Source organism: Crotalus tigris, unplaced genomic scaffold, assembly GCF_016545835.1.
Source record: "Crotalus tigris isolate CLP2741 ecotype Arizona unplaced genomic scaffold, ASM1654583v1 scf7180000017625.6296891, whole genome shotgun sequence".
Taxonomy (NCBI): domain Eukaryota; kingdom Metazoa; phylum Chordata; class Lepidosauria; order Squamata; family Viperidae; genus Crotalus; species Crotalus tigris.
The window spans coordinates 151003-169840 of NW_024096520.1; the positions used below are offsets into that span (position 1 = coordinate 151003).

The window sequence follows — 18838 nt, forward strand, 5'->3', positions numbered from 1 at the left end:
GCAACATTAAAGCGTTGACTCAGCCCAACACTGGGTTTATTATACCTAGAGCAATTTGAGCCAATAATCATACTGAAAGAGGTAACTGGAACTCAACAATTTATTTCTGTGCAGAATTAAAGAGAGGTACGCCTAGGACCCAAGTCCAAATCAAGTGTGCCTGCTGATGTTCAACAAGCTGATTTTATACCATATAACCACATTTTGTATCAGAATTTTCTAATTTCATTATTTGTTTCTGATTTGTTGAAGATATGTAGAGTTTAGGCTAACATCTCGTAAGTTGAGAAGTGCTCTTAATTAGCTAAGCTCTCTACTTCTGGGTATGTTTTTAATATGCTAATGATGAAATGTTTACCTTAGATCAGGGGTGTCAAACTGCTAGCCCACAGGCTGGATGCGTCATCTGGAAGCCGCGTCCACCCCATTGCTGGCAATGGCAAAACCGCCCCGATAAGTTGTGTGACGTCACATGACCTCGCGAGTTTGACATGTCTGCTGTAGACCATTGCCTGGATATTCTTGACCACAGTTTAAACTAAATGTCATGTTACCTTTCTATCTTCTAGTAATGGCACACCACAAAACAGCAGAATTAGGCTGGATCTCTGACTTAACACTCATTGGGACTGGTCTTGGAGAATGGATCAGACCAGCACAAGTCTATGCTATCCAGCCCCAAACCCCGCAGCACACAACATTCATACATGTTGGGAAAGACTCACTGCAATGAAATAGAAGGAAAATGTTACTTGTTATAGTGTGCCTATCCTCTTGGTTACAACAAACGATACCCAATATTTAGCTACATTAGCCATGATGACATCTACATCCAACTTTGATGGTTTGACCATATTTACAGAGGAGTTTGGCATCTTCTTACAGAGTCTCTCATTAGAATCCGAGAAAAAAAGGGAAATCCTATTTTTTAAAAAAACCCACAAAAGGATTTGCTCAAGAGATTTCTGATTCTATAGAAATAAGTAAGTACATAAACGCAGGAGTTCCATTAAGTTTAATTCCTATGTTTTAGGCTGCTCTTTGTTCAATGGCCCTTATTTCTTTGTAGAACTTTTTACTTAAGTTATCAATAGAATCATCGTGATTTGGGCAGCTGTATGGTTTATCTTTTTTTTAGCAGAGAATGATCCCACAAAGTTTAAATGGGTTTCTATTCTGTGTTGTTTTCCATTCTGGAAAAATAATAGTAAACTTTGTTTAACTCTCCTGAGTATTGTGTCCCACAGAGGAAATACCAGACTGACTCATCTTATCACATACCTCAATACTGTTGCTGTGTTTCATTCTTGTCACTTTTTCTCTTTTAATTGCCAGAAAAACAGTACAGATTCTAAGACTCTCCCTGGCACACATACTGTGACTTTGGAAGCGGATGCCAGATATCTGAAAAATCATTTAATCAGGAGAGGAGTGAGAGATTTGCTTACAGCGCCATTCCCAAACTGGAAGTGTCCCACAAATCATTCAATCATGTTTGTTTGTTTGTTTGTTTGTTTGTTTTGCTGAAAAGCAATGTAAACTTTAAGTCAAAAAAGCAAATCTCTATAAAAGCAGAAGTAAAAAAACAGATTTTTGGAGATGAGTCATCTTGCACAAGATGTCATTTATAATCTTATCCAACCAACTTAAAATTTGAGAAAGTAATTTTTACAAATACACAAAAACCACTTATGGTAAAAATAAACATGTTTTTAATTCTGTAAACAAATAATAGCATTTGAAAGTAACTAAACATTTACTCAAAATACATATTGCTGCCAAAATAAATGAAGTAACAAAAGTGCCAAACAATAAATTTAGGCACTTAAAATCAACATTCAATACCACAGTAGTTTCTAGGCACAATTCTTTGTGACATTTAGCTAATATAGCTTACTGAGACATTTGTCTTGTAAAAATAACTGGAAGAAGTCATATGAAATGCTTGTTAAAGTGGTTCTGAATGCAAATTTTTAAATATATTTTCATTTAAATTATAGTGACCATTTCAACAATAGCCCTTTTGCTTTTACCTGGAACCCTCCTCCCCCCTAATGTCCCAACAAAACAAATAGCAGCTAATAACCTCCAATGCTCCTTGATAAACCTACTAAGGCTTATTACTAATTCTTGTTAGTATTTTAATTATTTCCACAACATTTAATAAAATACAGTTCCATTCCTTTAAAATGTCTACATAAAAATGCAAACTATTTGGCCTTGTTTTGAACTGATATTGCCATCATTTCTGAAACTGAGGCCGGGTACTGAACTTAACTGTACCTAGGAAAATCTCCAACAGTTGAAAGTATAATACATTCCAGAATCCAACAATTAACATACCCATTTACTTAAGATAAGTAAGCATCATTACACACTTAAGATAGGCATGAAATAAATTATGGACGGTCACATACATGGAAGTCACATCATATTACAGGCCTGAGTCATCAGGACCTTAATATAAGCACAAGCAGTCAAAAATGTGATATTCACAAAAGAAAGCTCCTAGCTTAAGGGACTGCTGTCCAGGCTTCGACTTCTTTTTTCTAGATGCATTTTCCGGTAGGTCTCAAAGGTGGCTTTGGAATCCTTCATGGATCCATGGAATCCTTCATTTCCTTCTAGTAGTTTTATTGCAGTGTCAAGTGGAATGTCATCATTAACTGCAAGATTAGCAACAAAACCATACCACTATTTTAGTTTGATATCTTACAATAGAAATATGCAAACAGAATATGTTTTGCTTCATGCAAATAACAAATATGTTGTATCCGAAAATTCAGCTGGACCATTCTGAGCAGATTACAGTCTGGATGAACCTGAATTGTTTCAAGTATTAAAAGCTTTGAAAGTAAGTAGGACAAGGCCACTCTGTCCCTCTCCTCCTCTATGGGGACCATGAGCCTGTCCTCATATATTCATAGCAACTTTATCTTATCTATTTTAGCTGCCACACACCTATCCCATATTGGTCCCTTCACTTATCTGTAGACTAACACTGGGAGTCTCTCCTTGAGAAGTTGTGTGTGCAGTCCTCAAAATCAAATTACAAAGAAATAATCCATCTGGCTCTGCCCACACGTTTAATTAGCCTGACATCTTTAATCCACCACAGCTAGATACAATTCTCTAAGAAGCCAACAAGCAGATTGCAAATCTGTCCTGTTATCAATTGATTAATTATGTTAATTTCACCTATCTCATTTTTAATAGCTAGATTAGTCTAGCAAAAGTAATTCCAAAAATATCAATGTGCTGGGATGTTACATATATATATACATATATACATACACACACACACACACAGACGTAAATGTAAATGGAAGTGAGAACAAAGTATTGTCTGGCAATCTGAGTGGTATTGATGAAACTTCTGCTCATCTCCTAAATCAAATGGCTAAGTTTTAGACATGGTTACCTTGAATTTCATTTTCTTCTGATTTTCTTCTTTTCACAGGACAGTAATTTAACCAGTCTTCTCTTTTACTTTTGACTGCTGTAAATAATAATTATAAGCTTGTTGTTTGATAAAAGTATATAAAAAGCTAGCTAGTTTGACTACATACGGTACAATGGCTAAGATACAAGTAGTCCTTGACTTACAACAGTTTGTTTAGTGACTGTTTGAAGTTACAAAAGCACTGAAAAAACTGACTTATAACTGTTTTTCACACAATCATTGCAGCATCCCCATGGTCACGTGATCAAAATTCAGCTGCTTGGCAACTGACTCATATTTATGACAGTTACAATATCCTGTAGTTATGTGATCACCTTTTGCAACTTTCTGATAAGCAAAGTCAATGGGGAAGCCAGATTCACTTAACAATTGTGGCAAGAAAGGTTATTAAAATAGGACAAAATTCACTTAACAACTGTCTCACTTAGCAACAGCAATTTTGGGCTCAATTGTGATTGTAAATTAAGGACTAATATTTGCCCTAGTGGCTAATACATCAAACAAATTATATGAATTTATGCTATTTTACTATCTATATTAAGTTTTTGAAATTTAGGGAATTTCCATCGGAACAAGATGATGCCTAGAGTAAAATCCAAACCTGTATCAGATATTACTGTTATTGTGTTGAGATCTTTAGCATGTTGCTATAGATTTCTACTGATTGATGACACCCAAAAATTAAGAAAAAAGCTTTCTAGACAAATTAAAAGGGATTTATAGATATTTGGCACTTTAGAAATAGCAATACAAATGCAGGATTAGCTTGCATTTGTAATATTTTCGAAAAGAAAATACCATTATATTTTACATTGATTGATTAAAAGGAAATCCAACTGTACCTGTAACAGATATCCTGTTTTTTTCAGGAAGCTTTGTTGCTTCTAAAGATTGTTCTTCAGAGGTGGACTTCCTAAATAATATTTCTGGACACATTTTGAATTCAAGCATTTGTGGCCTGTTTGCTTCAGACATCTGGGATGAAGAGCTGCCTTTTTGGTGGGGTTCAGAATCCTCAGTTCCATGACTTGATTTCACATGCCAAACCGGTTTGGAATGCACAGAATCCAGGCTTGTCAAATGAAGAGTCTTCTGGGCAGTCCGTTTAAATGCAACTCTGTTCAAATAATTTTTCTTCTGTTCCTTTTGCAGAAAAAGAGAGTGTTTATTTTTTCTTTTAAAACATTTTTTATCAGAAAGTGATTTCACAGACCACTTGTCTCGATTACTACTATCCAATGTGCCTTCTTTGACTGGAGAGTGGATGTTGGAAGGATTATCTCCATTCTGGGATGCAAAAATTCGATTATCAAAATGTGAGCTTTGACATTTCCATGCATTTTTCTTATCTTTTCTGTATGCATATTTCTCTAAATTTATTCTCTTAACAAGCTGCGCGAGATTTTGTTCAATATGCTGCTTAGGACAAATAGGTTCATTATTTTGTACTTTTTTGTATCCAAATTGTTTCTCCAAATCTTGCAATGTTGTTTTAATTAAATGCTTTTGCGAGCCCAAGGTAGAGTTATGCTCAGAATTTTCATGTTTTTCAGAAGCAAAGCTAATACAGTTTAATGTTGAAGAGTGTGTGACCTCACTAGGCTGAGTTTCCAATGATGTAAGCTTTTCTTCCTTCATCATTTTTCTCTTTAGACTCCTGCTTGAAATTGGTCCTTTAATCATGTGTGTTTCATTGGTGTCTCGTTTAATTTTGTATTTTTCAAAATTGGTACTATTCTTGGTTTCTATTCCTCTGTGACAATCAATATCTGTTTTTGATTTCCGAGTTCTATTAAAAGACTTTTTATCCAATTTCATTTTGGTGAGTTTTTTGATAATTATCTTTTTGAAGTCTGTATTTAAATGATACTGTGCTTCACTTTTTGAAATATTCCTTCTACCCTTTATCTGGTCGTGTATTTTATTAGTTCCAACTCTTTCTCTCTGTAGAGGCTGGGAATCTGCAGAATGAGACAGTTCTATACCTCGCCTTTTAGGTTCTTGTGAATTTGATTTTTCCAATAAAGTACATGGAGTAGTTGCTTGCTCTATTTTGGGTAGTTTTTTTTCTTTTACTTGAGGTTCAGTTTTATTTAAAGATTTTTTATTCTGATCTCCCAAAAGAAAGATATTATTGGCTGTGTCCAATATGGAATTCTGTACTTCATTTTTTAGGCTACAATCAGTCTCATTGGATTTTGATTTCTCTTTAGATTGTGAATACAGATCAATTTTTCCATTCAAACTAGGTTCTTTAGCTAGCATACACGAACAAGGCTCCACATTATATTTTGAAGCTAACCATCCTGGCAAGCAGCAATATGTTCGTTCTGTTTTTCCAAGTCTTTCAGACTTGGTAATTTTGCTGTCAACATTTAAGTCCTGGTTAGACTTCCTATAGCGTCCTATATTTTTATCTTTTGAATCCATTCTTGTCTGGTCATCTCCATATTTATGTAGCTTGTTAGATGATTGTTGATTGCTTTCAGGAAACACTTCATTCATTTGTTGGGAATTTAGGATTACTATTTTAATTTGCTCTACTGCATTACTAGGATCAAGATTTTTCTCATGGCTCATAGTATTTTTTTTATCTTCTCTTTCTGTCAGAATAGTTATAGAATCTTTGGTTTCCATTCCCTTTACCATATTCAAATAACCAATTCCGTAGGGAAATTCTTTTGAAAGCTCAGTTAGCTGATTGTTCAAAAACATTACAGAGGATTCAGTGCTGCTTCCCAAATGGGCTTCCTTGCCTTCAACCGGGGTATGTTCCAATTCCCCCTTTTTTCTAATACTGGATATGTTGTTTGCCTCACCCAGACCCTCCTGATTTTTAAACACCTCACTATTGGACAAATCTGTATTGCAACTATAAGATACTTCTTGCTCATTTTTTTCCCCTGAAAGTGAAACGTCTAAAAAGTCATTGTTCTTTTGTTTCTCAGAGTTGCTTGCATTTGTTTCCATTGAGGTTTTGTCACATTGAGGGCTTTCTAATGTTTGCAAGTCTTCAATTTTTCCTGTAAAAGCTTTGGATAAACTTCCTGATGATACGCCACCTTCTTCTGAAAGACTCATCCCAACTTCAGAGTCATTTTTCAAAAGGCCAGGTCCCTCCTCATTGTGTTGCAAAGAAGCCATGTGTTCTTTTGAAAGCTTTATAGCAGGTTTCAAAGGGCTAGTACTAAAGATGTCTGCTATTTGTGAATTATAAAATGCATCACCCTGTACAAGAGTACATACACTGGATATTTGCAACATACTGTCTGTCAAGTCAACTTCAGCAGTATCGTTGGATTCCTTCAAATTTGGACCATGTTTTTTAGATGTTACACATTTTTGAGGAGATGCAGTTAAATGTTTAGTAATCAGTTCACATAGATGTTGGTCTCCTGAATCAAGGGCATATTGCTTTAATCCAAGTGGCGAGGAATTTGTTTTCTCTTGGTTTAAATCAGAAGAATGATTTATTCCAACTTCTGCTTTCATTGTTTTACTTTGTTCTGTGTATTTGTTTGTTCCCTGGTGCACATTTAAATCTTCACAATATTTATAGGAATCTGTGGGTGAATAAATAGTTCTTTTTTCTTCATTATTACTATCTGATTTTGTAGATATAAGTTTTTCTAAAGTATGAAAACTGCCTTCTTCATTAGCTGGATAAATGATTTCAGTATTTTTCTGCATATAATTATTTTTTGATAATACCCGTGGAGTAACAATAGCTACTTGAGGTTCAGAGCCTTTTGGCAAATTGGAATTTATTCCATCAAGGTTTTTTTCAAAAGACGAAGAACCATAAATTGGAGTCCTTTCAACTGTAATTTTAGTGTCATAATTTTGAATCGATATATTGGAGAGGTTTTCCAAATTTTTTGCGGAACCTTTGCCATCTATCCCATCACTGGAAGATTCAGTACTTCTGTTTAATAGTTCATTTAAGGATTTTGGAAGGCATTTTCTCCATAGCGCCAGGCTTGTTTTTAGTTCTTCCAAAGAACAAGTTGTTTCTACACCATGAGTTCCAGTTATAGCTTCAACTCCTTTGGAAATAGAAGAATTAGATGTATCAGCTATCTTTTCGCTATTTGTAGGTTTCTGAAGACAAGTGTTTTCACTAGGCTGAATGCGGCATGCAGGAGTAGAATTACCATGTTCTTCTTTCATTGAGTTTTTCATTGAGGATGATCCCTGAGAAACATCTGAGTTCTGAACCAAACTCTGAATGCTATCATTTAAACACTGAACACCATTTCCTGAATTTTTATTCTGTTTGGAAAAATTAAGTATGTCACTGTTAGGTACAGCTGATATTTTCTCCAATTGATTATGAGCAGATTTAATGGTGCTTGTCCCTTGAGTAGAAGCAACAGGAGTGACTTTATAGCTTAATTTAGTAGTTCTATCTGTGTTAACATTTCCAAATGCATCACCCTTAGAATCAGTACATGAATTCTCTTGAACAGTGAAATGCTTATTTTGGTATTTATCTCCACCTTCAACCTCAGCATTAAATAACATATTTTCATCACCAGTACCTTTCAGCATATTCCACAGTATTGGCAATAAATGAAACTTTGTTTTCTGTGGTATGACTGAAGAATTGTGTGAATTAGATGAAAACTGATTAGGAGTGACTTTTTCTGAATGAACCTGCTGGACAGTACATTCTATTGACGGGTTGGTATTATGAGGAAATAAATTATTAGGATTTTGATTATTTATAGACATATTAGAGGTCTGCCCACTCTGTAGAGAAGATAGATATATTTTTTGCTTTAAACTAAAATTGTCTTTAAGTTTTAATAATGCATTTCTCATTTCATACAAGGCTTGAACATCTAGTGATAAATTGTCTCTAGTTCTTTTAAATTTATTTTTAGATAAATTCTCATTCCTTATGTTCTTTTCTAGTTGCAAAGTTTGATTTGTTTGTTGCAAAGGTTCAGCAATCTTAACTGTTGTAGTTGTTGGTACATTGTTAGAAAGATTACTTTCAACTTCAACAAATGACTTTATTGATTCATTGGAAAGCTGCATTGCTGTTTTTAGTCCACTTACATCATAGGCAGTGGGGCCTACCACATTTGTTTCTGCACAGGATGACAGAGATTGAGATTTCTGATCAGGCCGAACAGAATATAAATTGCTATTCTGATCAGTCAGAGAAATATGATAACTTTCAACTTTTTCATTAGATAAATTTGCAGTTGGTTGTTGCAAAACAAATTGTTCATTGTTCGCTTGTATGGGAACCATCAGGTCCGATATTGAAGAGTTTATATTAGTAGCTTGGACTGCATTTCTGTAATTATAATGAGAATATATTGGATATGGCGGAGGGTTTATTTGATCAGAAGCATAAGGTTGTGATTGAATCGCTACCGGAATAGCTAGATTTGGGCATTTCTTTGCTGAGTAATCAGGACACTGGACATTTTGCTGAGGAGGTAAATAATAATTCGATGCAGAGTTAAGGGATGCTGTAGCATTTGCTTGGGAAGTAGCAGGTCCATTCATATAATAGTAGGGCATCAGTGTTGGGGACCCTTTTGGAGATGAAGCATTTAAGGGAGTTTGCTGATAAACTGAGGCTCCCATAGAATTTGAGCAATTTTGCATTGGCTGATTACTGAAACTGCCCACAGTCATATATGCATTTGTCTTTGGATGCGTATTTTGCACAGAATTAACTGTACTTCCCTGTAATGCTATAGAGGAAGAAATGTGCATGTTCCTTGATAGATTTGGATTCTGAACATCAGCTGCCATTTGGACTGTCATGGTGGAAAGTGAAGATGGAGACAAATTATAAAAATTATTGTTTGGTCCAAAACTTGTTTTAGACACTACTGCTTTAGGAAATACTGTCCTTAAGGTTTTAGAAGCCCTGTTACGTTGAAATTGTCGTTTATTTGTCAAGATATACTTCACACTTGATGGCACATTTGAAGTTTGGTTGTTTCCAGAATTACAAAAGTTCTGCATTATGGCGTTTGTTTGGGAAGTAACAGAAGCAGCAGAAGTAACTTGGGGCATCAGGTAAGATCCATGTGTTTGCAAATTATTGATTGTCCCTACATTCCAGTCCATTGTGCTGAAAGTTCTTTTAATTTTTACGAATCTAAGAGGAGAAAAAAGAAATCATACACTTTTATTTATATCCATCAAATGAAACAATACAGCTCCATATCAAAATACTATTTTACAAGCTATTTCTTCCCAGCCCCATATAAATTAAATGAACATTTCTGCTATCATCCTATCCCACATTAAAGTTGTGGGAGATGAAAATATAGCCCCCTTCTCATATAATAAGATAGGGCTAGAACAAACCTGAAATAGGCCCCCACAGAAGTGATTTGAAGCTTTAACTTGAACTTTATGTTGTTTCTCAGTAAGGGTGTACTATTTGTAATCTGCTGAGCTTTGTGCAATATAAATTGCAAAGTAGATAGTTCTATATAAGTTATTTGGAACATAAATATTTTACCCGTGGGAAAAGATGAAGTGAAAGCTGATGTATAGATGTTTCAGAGGGAACTGTCTTACAAAGTAAGAATTATGAGTGGGTGGTCAGTAGTAGAAAAGTATAAAAATGTTGGTTTAAGTCTGGCTCGGGGCCATTGGCCTATAACTGTCCCTTTGGAATCTGCTATGCCATATGGTCCTCATTGCAATGGGTTGTTAATGTAAGTGATGTTATGTTATTATGCTATGTTCCAAATTATTAGAAAAATAAACCTCTGGATCTTAAAGCAAGAATTATTGTTTTGTGTTGCTGTCTTGTCTTTTCCATTGGGTTTTTCCACGACAAAGTATTTTAAGAATTTATAAATGCTAGCACTAATATAGGCAAGTTAACACATCTCAATAGTTTCACATTCCACAATGTTCTGATTTTGGTAAAATTAGCAGTATATATTCACAACTGAAATTTAATCAAATTTAAGCAAGAATAGTTTCCATACATACATCACATAGAATGGTAATTATAGTCATTTAAAGCTTGACTTCTTAAGACAGCCTGTTTACAAATATTATAAGTTAACAGATGCACAGAAAGGGGAAGCTAAAAAGTTGGAGTTTTTCCCTTTTCTTCTCTTTTTTTAAAATTATTTGTATCCTAATTGCTGTATAACAAACTTTATTATCCTATTTGTTTGCTAGTTTTTTAAAACATGTATATAGCCTACTCAAACAGCATATTTGTTTTTAATATATACCAGGGGTCGGCAACCTTAAACACTCAAAGAGCCACTTGGACCCGTTTCTCACAGAAAAGAAAACATTGGGAGCTACAAAACCCTTCTGACATATAAAATGAAGATAACACTGCATATATTCTTTTTTATCTTTATGCTATGTATAAAAAAACTATAGTGTGTTGCATTTATGAAATCAATGAACTGCTAAAAAGAAAACAAATTTTTATGCTGGGGAAAAAGGGGGGGGGAAACACCTTTCTCCTTCATCCCAATAGGTGAAAACAATTTTAGTAGCTTATCTACCGTATCTTTAAATTCAGCATAATTATCCCCATACCTCATCTCTTAATTAAAAAAAATCAAAATATTTCATTAAACGTTCTCTCTCTCTCTCTCTTCCTCATCCTCTGCACTCAATCGACTGCTGGCGGCTTGGGTGGCTCTGCTCCATCCAAGTTGAAGAAAGCTGCTTTCTGCTGCACCTTTGCTTTTTTCAACTCAGATGGAGCAGAGCCACCCAAGCCGCCAGCAGTCGACTAAGTGCAGAGGACAAGGGGAGGGGGGGGAAGAGAGGGAGAGAGAGAGAGGGAGGAATGTTTAATGAAATATTCTGATTTTTTTAAATTAAGAGATGAGGTATGGAGATAATTATGCTGTATTTAAAGATGGTAGATAAGCTACTAAAATTGTTTTTACCTGTTGGGATGAAGAAGAAAGGTTCCCCCCCCCTTCTCCTGTCCTTCTTTTTTTCACCGCAATTTTTTTCTTTTCTATTTTTCTATTTGTAGTTTTTATAGTTTGCACCGGTTTTTACTCTTTTCATTTATAATCCTTAATAAAAATATTTGAAAAACAGAGAACACTGTAATGAGAGAGAGACAGAGACGGAGATAAAGAGAGATAGAGAATAACCTGCTATAATCATGCTGGAATGAAAGGTAATGACAGCTCAGATTAGATTGCAGGATCAGAGGGTGATGAAGTGGGTAAGAGATGCCAAGAGAGTGACTCATTCACGCAAGCAGCATGCATTGGCACTCGCATCCCTACTCATACTCACATCAGACACTGGTGCTCATAGCCTCACTGTACAAGCGGCAGGCACACTCATGCCTGTCCCTCATGCAAAAGCATCCCCTTCCCCTCTGCACTCAGCCGCCAACCTGTAAAGGTTGGGGGAATGCTGCCATAAGCTGTAGAGACTTTTTTTCCTTTTTACGACCCTTTAATCCCTTTATTCGAAGGAAGTTGGGACGATTGAATGGAGCTGCGCATTTACTGGCAGGATGCCCTTCCTGATGCCTATGCAGAGTTTGCAGCAGATATTTTCTCTTTGCACCCTGATAAACATCTGTTGTTGCCTAGGATTGAACTGTCAATCTTCCAAGTGTCTTCACTTCTAGGCCACAGCTCCACTCATAGTCATATAGCTCATATGCGCCAAAGACTAAAGGTCATTATATTTGGATATTAATCTAATACTTACGTTTTCTAATGGGTTTTAATGAATGTTGTTGACTTTTCAGTGTTGTTAATGTCACATGATGTTTTCTGAAAAAAAGAAAATACAAGAATTATGGTTCTTAAAACTTGATGCATGTTTCCCCATATTTGGCCAGAGCTACATAGAAAAAAAATTCCACAGTTTATTATATTAATCTTAATTAAGAATGAATATATTATCTGGGCTTGGAAACTAAGCAGTCTAGCTTAAAAGACCACAAGGAATTCCAAGGATGGATGCAAGCTCGGCTTGAAAGTCAAACCAGCATTTCAGAAGAAGACAACAGCAAACTATTTTTCTGCGTGCAGTCACTAGGACTGGAACTCAATTTGAGGGATTGCTTTGGGATTTATTGGTATGTGAAGCCCAATTCCCAGCCTGGCCCAGCAGCCAGGTCAGGCACACCGCATCAGCAGTGGGAGCAAGATGATGATAAAAGTCAGCTGGGCTGGTGGAATGCAGAGCAAGCAGGGGCCAAAAGGGCAGAATTGGGAGATGATAGGTGAGAACAGATAGGTTTATGCACCTGTAGTCATAAGTGCAGGTAAGCTGCCATGCACCCAAATTTTGAACACATGAACATTACGGTGGGTTATATAATGGCTGTAATGTCTGGGACAGGTTGTTAAGTCCCTTTGTTCAGAACAGTTGAAAAATCATTTTAAAAAATGATCATAAGTTGAGAACCACCTATATAGCTTTTGCCCTTTTATCCAATTTTCTCATGTGTCCAATTCCAGAAAATTCCCCACCATTTGGGTTCACCCAATTAGTTAGGATTGTGTCTTGCTTAAATAAAATTATAAACACTTGATGACCATTTTGTTTAAAAACCGATCACTGGTCCCAAATGAGGACTACTTGTAATTATTTAATATATAACTCTAACTTCTCAGTATTACACATATCCAGAAATTGAGATGCACTACTAAAAGCATTTTAAACCAATGTTACAATAGCAATCTAATGGATGCATAACCATTTTTATTTATATATTTTATATAGCTGCCCATCTCACAAGCAAGTGACTCTGGGTAGTGTACAACAAGACCAAAAAAAAAAAAACAAACCCCAATCCATGCCACAGACCACATAGATTCAATTTACAGAAGCTTCAATAGACAAAGTCAAGATGCAGTTGGCATCATTTGCAAGAAATAGCCCCAGATCTTCATCAGATAACAACAGACACTACTTTCTAGTACTACTTGAGGCAAGCTGTTCAAGAAGCTTTTACTATTACAGTGTTTCTTAACCTTGTCAATTTTAAGGCATGTGGACTTCAACTCCCAGAATTCCAGTCAGCAATGTGGAATTCTGGGAGTTGAAGTCCACGTGCCTTAAAATTGACAAGGTTGAGAAACACTGTTAGAAAATCTTTCTTGAATCCAGTAAAAAGCTGTTCCTTTTTGATGTAAATATGTTCTTTCTTGCCAAATGTTCTGGAACAACTGAACAATTCCGTCCCATTTTTCTAATGAGTTTTCAAATACGTGAACACAGCCATCATGTTTCTCTGCAGTCTTCTTTTCTATTGCCTAAATTTATCGTATGCTTCCAATTATTCCTTACAAGTTTTTATTATTTTTCTTCCAACCTTTATATGCTCTCGTTTGTCAACACCCATCCAAAAATGCAAAGACCACAACTAGATATAATATTGTCCTGCTGTAGTGGAATTAACTAAAAATGGACATTGCAGAATAGGAATAAATTGACATATTTCAAAAATAGGAACCCAGTTCCCCCTTAAATTGAGAGGAAGTTAGAAAGAGGATCTACAACATCCAAAGGGACTTAATGTAATTGTTAAGAAAATAAGAAAGTATACACACATCCAAGATTCTATAACCTAGTTTCTTTGTCCTGGTAATAATCCCAATTAATAGACTTTTATGAACCTACCTTTCTTGATTACTATTAGTGTCACAGTCTCAAACTGTTATGCACATTCTTTAGATCAGGCCCAGCATGGACAAAGAGATAGACTTCTAATTCTGTTTAAGTCACACGTTTATTCAGATCTGAGCAAAGGCGGATCTCCCCATGCTGGGAAGAACCCTGTGCAAATTTCAGCAAGCATTTATATTTTATTTGGTTACATAAGTAAGGAAACACAAACTAACTGTGGAAGAGTAGGTAAACAGAGAAGTTACTGAAATGTCCATATCACTTTCTCTCATCAGTGTGCATAAGCAATTTCAACAAAATTATTTAGAGAAACTTTGATGATTTTCAGAGAGGCTACGCAATTTCCTTTTGAAGACTTATTGCTGTCTCGTACACTTGGGGCACCTTTCTTCCAATTCAACACAATTCAACAAGATCACCTATATTAGGATCCTGACCAACAAAGCAAATTTGAAAAAGCTGTTTTGGCTGAATCAATAGAATGCCAACTTCAGGAGACACCAAGTCAGGGATCATCCAAGTTGACTGAATATAGGCCACATCAGAACAGCTATGCAAGCCAATGATGAAGTGTGGCTTCCAAGGCCCTGAAATTGATAAGAAGAGAGGAGAGCAGACCAGAGCAAAGATTGTTCAATGATACCCCAAGTGTGGTTGAGATTTAATGAAAACAGTAGCTGCAGCCTTATTTAAATAGCAACTTTGACCCATGTTTTTTTGTTGGAAACCAACAATTTGATCTCCTATGTCTTGTGTGCTGCTGTCTCCTATTCATGTAAAAAAATCTGAATCCTGATCTTTGGACTGGCTGACAAAATCTTGCTTGGCTCTGTGAGCTCCAATTTTTTTTTTTAAAACTTCCTTGGAAAGTAAAATCTGTTCATGCAACCATATCTTCAGAGACTATTTCATCTACATTTTTTTTGCTTATCTGCCATTTGTCTTTTTAGTCTTGAGTAAATTGTTTACCTGTAAATTTAAGGAAGCACGTATTGGAGAGCTAAATTCAATTTCTTGGAATTTTTACCTGGAAGATTCCTCACAGGCACTGCCCTGTAATAACATCGTGTTTTCTACAGTCTTGTCTCTTATTTTAAAAAGTTTGCTTTTCAGCATAAGCCTAATACGGTGTAAGTGCTAGAATTTGAGAGGTGATAAATTCTTAGAACAAATGAAGGGATGAGTTTTCCTAACCAAATGAGGGTTTCATTACACAGGCACATTAAGTACAAAGGATGCTCTCTGAGAGAGATGGGAGTTTAGAAACAGGCTAGATAGATAGGCAGGAAGGCAGGCAAGCTCCCCCATGCTTAAAACCTATAAATAATTAAGTGTTATAGCAGGAGTCATAATATTCACTCAGGTGTTTTATGTTCATTGCAGTACAATAAACATTGACAACAGAAAGAAAAGCAGAGAGTTGTATGAGAAAGGAAGAAAGTAATAGCCAAGTAAGGCAATGTTAAGACTACAATACCATCTCCAAAGAGCTTCATGTTCCTATAACTACAATTATTAACTTTATTAAGAATCTCAAGGTTCATGGAACTAAGCCAACAACCAAGAAAACTGGCTGACCCCAAGATCAAGATACAACAACATCAACTTGCATCATCCATTGCTGATGCATCATCCAACTAAAAGTTGCCTCCATGATAGAAGACCCAAGAAACTCTATTTCTGAAATACAGATACAAAAAGCCAAAGTGGAGTTTGTAAAACACATGTTCCATACCATTTTCACTTGTTTTAGTATTTACAATAATATGTCACACCTCAAAACCAAAGTATCTATTATGGACTATGGAATAAAGAATGATGGATACCATTCACTTCTGTCCATGTCAACTTATTTCTTTGGGAATATGTGGAGGTGGTACCAATATGTTTGGCAATCTCCATATTAAAGTAAAATATAGCTACAGCTTGCTGGATCAAAGTTATCAATAGCCATCTTTACATGATGCACATGGCTAGGTCAATGGATTTTTTCTATTATGCTTTAGATGCTGGGCTAATGATGTTCATGACTATAGCTGTAAAAAAGGCAACTGAACCATGTTGATAGTCCTACTGGTAAGCTGGGGCTACTCCAAGATATTAGGGATTTGCTTTCCAATTTCATCTATATTTCTTGGTTATCTTCTCCATTTTCTGCTAAAAATGCTTGATGCACTTTGACACATCCTTGCGTCCATATTGTACTGACAATTCACTGGTATGTCAGTGTGGCTTGCAGCAGAATTTCCTAGTGAAAAGTGATTACCTCATATTTTCTAAGCAAGATGAAAATCTTAAGTTTGATTGCCTACTGCTCCTTTAAGACTATTGGGCCACACCTTTCAACCTTTTAGTTATATAACATTTTCTGTTAATTCTGAAATGCCAAATCTTTTGTAAACACATTTTGAAGCTGTTCATGAACAGCATTGCTTTGTAAAATGTTAAGTGACATTCTTGTGGTTTGGGAATTTTACAAAGGCTCATCCTAATGCAGATAGTTTTTTGGCTGAGAAATAATCCAGCATTAGCAGCACACCTAAGTATGCTTCTCTAAGAAGCTGTCCCAGTAATCCTATTTCATAGAGTTTATGAAGCCCCTCGATAATTTCTGATTTGCTGACTAGCCTTAGGACATCACAGATGGAGCATTATTCTTCACTGTGTTATGCAACAGTTTCTCCAAAGAAGCTTGTTTTCTTCTATTCCCACAGTTTATAACATGAAACATTAAGTGTTGGAAAAAAGGAAACAATGAGGATGAAGGAAAAAATATTGGATAAATGATCCTTGCCCTGTTTGGTAACTTGAGTCTGCTCTGTGAGGGGCTGCATATTATGTAGATTGCTTAAATTGCTAAAAATGTAAGAATATAGCAAGGAACATTAGGAAACTGCCACAAGGAAAAGGAAGTGGGAGTCTTGGAAACTGCTGACAAATGCTGAATTAGCAATTTCTAGGCTAATTCTGCTGACTGCCAGCAGTTCAATTCTCACCAACTAAATGTTGACTCAGCCTTCCATCCTTCCGAGGACAGTAAAGTGAGGACCCAGATTGTTAGCGGTAATATGCTGACTCTGTAAACCGCTTAGAGAGGGCTGTAAACCACTATGAAGCCGTATATAAGTCGAAGTGCTATTGCTATTTGTATGAATAACTCAATAGGGAAGGGTTGCTTCAATTGCCTGAAGATGAAAACTATCATGAAATCCATAAAAACTTGTCTACATATCTTGCATTTACATTCTGCACAGTACTTTAATAAATTTAACTCATAGCTATGATTATGGTCCCCCATAAATACTTGTCGTGGAAAAACCCAATGAAAAAGACAAGCGACAGCAACACAAAACAATAATTCTTACTTTAAGATTCAGAGGTTTATTTTGCTAATAATTTGAAACATAGCAAACATAATAACACAACATTATTTACATTAGTAACCCAATGCAATGAGGTCCAGTGATATAGCAGGTCCAGCAAGGGCAGCTATAGGCCAATGGCCATGAGTTGATCTTGAGCTCTATATTTTATACCTTTTTCCTAATGGCCGCCCACAGATGGACATTATCTTGCAACATTTATGAAATCAGTTCCTTGTTCTTTCTTGCTGACCATTACTTTCCACATACATCTGAAACCTCCATCCATCTGCTACATTCAGCTCCCTATTTCCCACGGTTACAATGTTCTTGTTCCAAATATACTTATAAAACTATCTACTTTGCAAAATCATATTACACAAATTGCAACAGCTCAACAAATTACAAATAGTTCTCTTGTATTATGAAACCATCTTAGTTAGAGACTTTGGTTCAGGTCTTCTTTGGGTGGCCTTCTTTATGATACTTAGGCCTTATCAAATCTAATGAATTGATGGGCTATATTTTCTGCCTCCCACATTCCCATATGGGGAATTTTCCTCAGCAAAGACAATTTGGCTGCCACATTCTGTAGCAGCTTCAGCTTCTAGACCAGGGGTCCCCAACCCCCGCTCCATGGACCAGTACTAGTCCGCGGCATGCCAGCAACTGATCCGCACCAACACTACATCTCGTCCTCAGGATGTAGGCAGCACACAAAACGGTCCGTGGAAAAACCTCTCCCCACGTAACCGGTCCCTGGTGCCCCAAAGGTTGGGGACCTCTGTTCTAGACCAACCACACAGAGAACCTTGAATCTCTAGAAATGATAGCACCATTGCATGAACATTGTTATCAGATTAAACTCTGTCCACTGCAGTAGTGGAGCTACTGCAAGATAGAGCTACTGTGAGAAAAAGGTAAAAATGTTGTTTTTGCGCTAAAATAGCTATGCACTCTTAGGACAGGAAATGAGTTAAAATAGCACAGAAAAGCCAAGGAACATCTGGTTGAGTAAATAGGAAATTCTAGCCAAAATCAGAATTGCAATTGAACAGTCAAGTAGGCAAGCAAATAGTCTTGTAGAGTCATGCTATATCAGTGATGGCAAACCTTGTAGAGATCATGCCCCAACTACAACCCAAAGCCCACTTATTCATCGCAAAGTGCCAGGGCCGCATCAGCATTGTGATGCCCTCAGGGAGGGCATTGGGGTGTGGCCCACTGGGTGAGCATGGCTTGGGTGTCACGGCAGACTGGGTGGGTATGGCTGGGGTGGGCATGGCCACCTCGATGTTGCTCATGGGAGGATGCCTGTGGAGGCTGGGCAGGGTTGGGGGAGATCCAGGGGGTCTCTGGCGGGTGGGGCGATGGGCAGGAGGCCCAC

At 36.5% G+C, this 18838-nt stretch overlaps 1 protein-coding gene across 3 annotated transcripts in view; it reads right to left on the bottom strand.

Moving 5' to 3' along the window:
• Positions 1–1689: 1689 nt before the first annotated feature.
• Positions 1690–18838, bottom strand: part of RESF1 (retroelement silencing factor 1) — a 31927-nt gene continuing 14778 nt past the window's right edge. For 2 of the 3 annotated variants that reach the window (XM_039333048.1, XM_039333042.1), the window contains 4 exons: positions 12161–12225; positions 4306–9590; positions 3422–3499; positions 1690–2666 (listed from right to left, as the gene is read on the bottom strand). In XM_039333048.1, the coding sequence (XP_039188982.1) occupies positions 2509–2666; positions 3422–3499; positions 4306–9559 (5490 nt within the window). In that variant the 5' untranslated portion in view covers positions 9560–9590; positions 12161–12225 and the 3' untranslated portion in view covers positions 1690–2508. The remainder of the gene's footprint in view (positions 2667–3421; positions 3500–4305; positions 9591–12160; positions 12226–18838) is intronic. The other variant, XM_039333059.1, reaches the window with a different exon arrangement.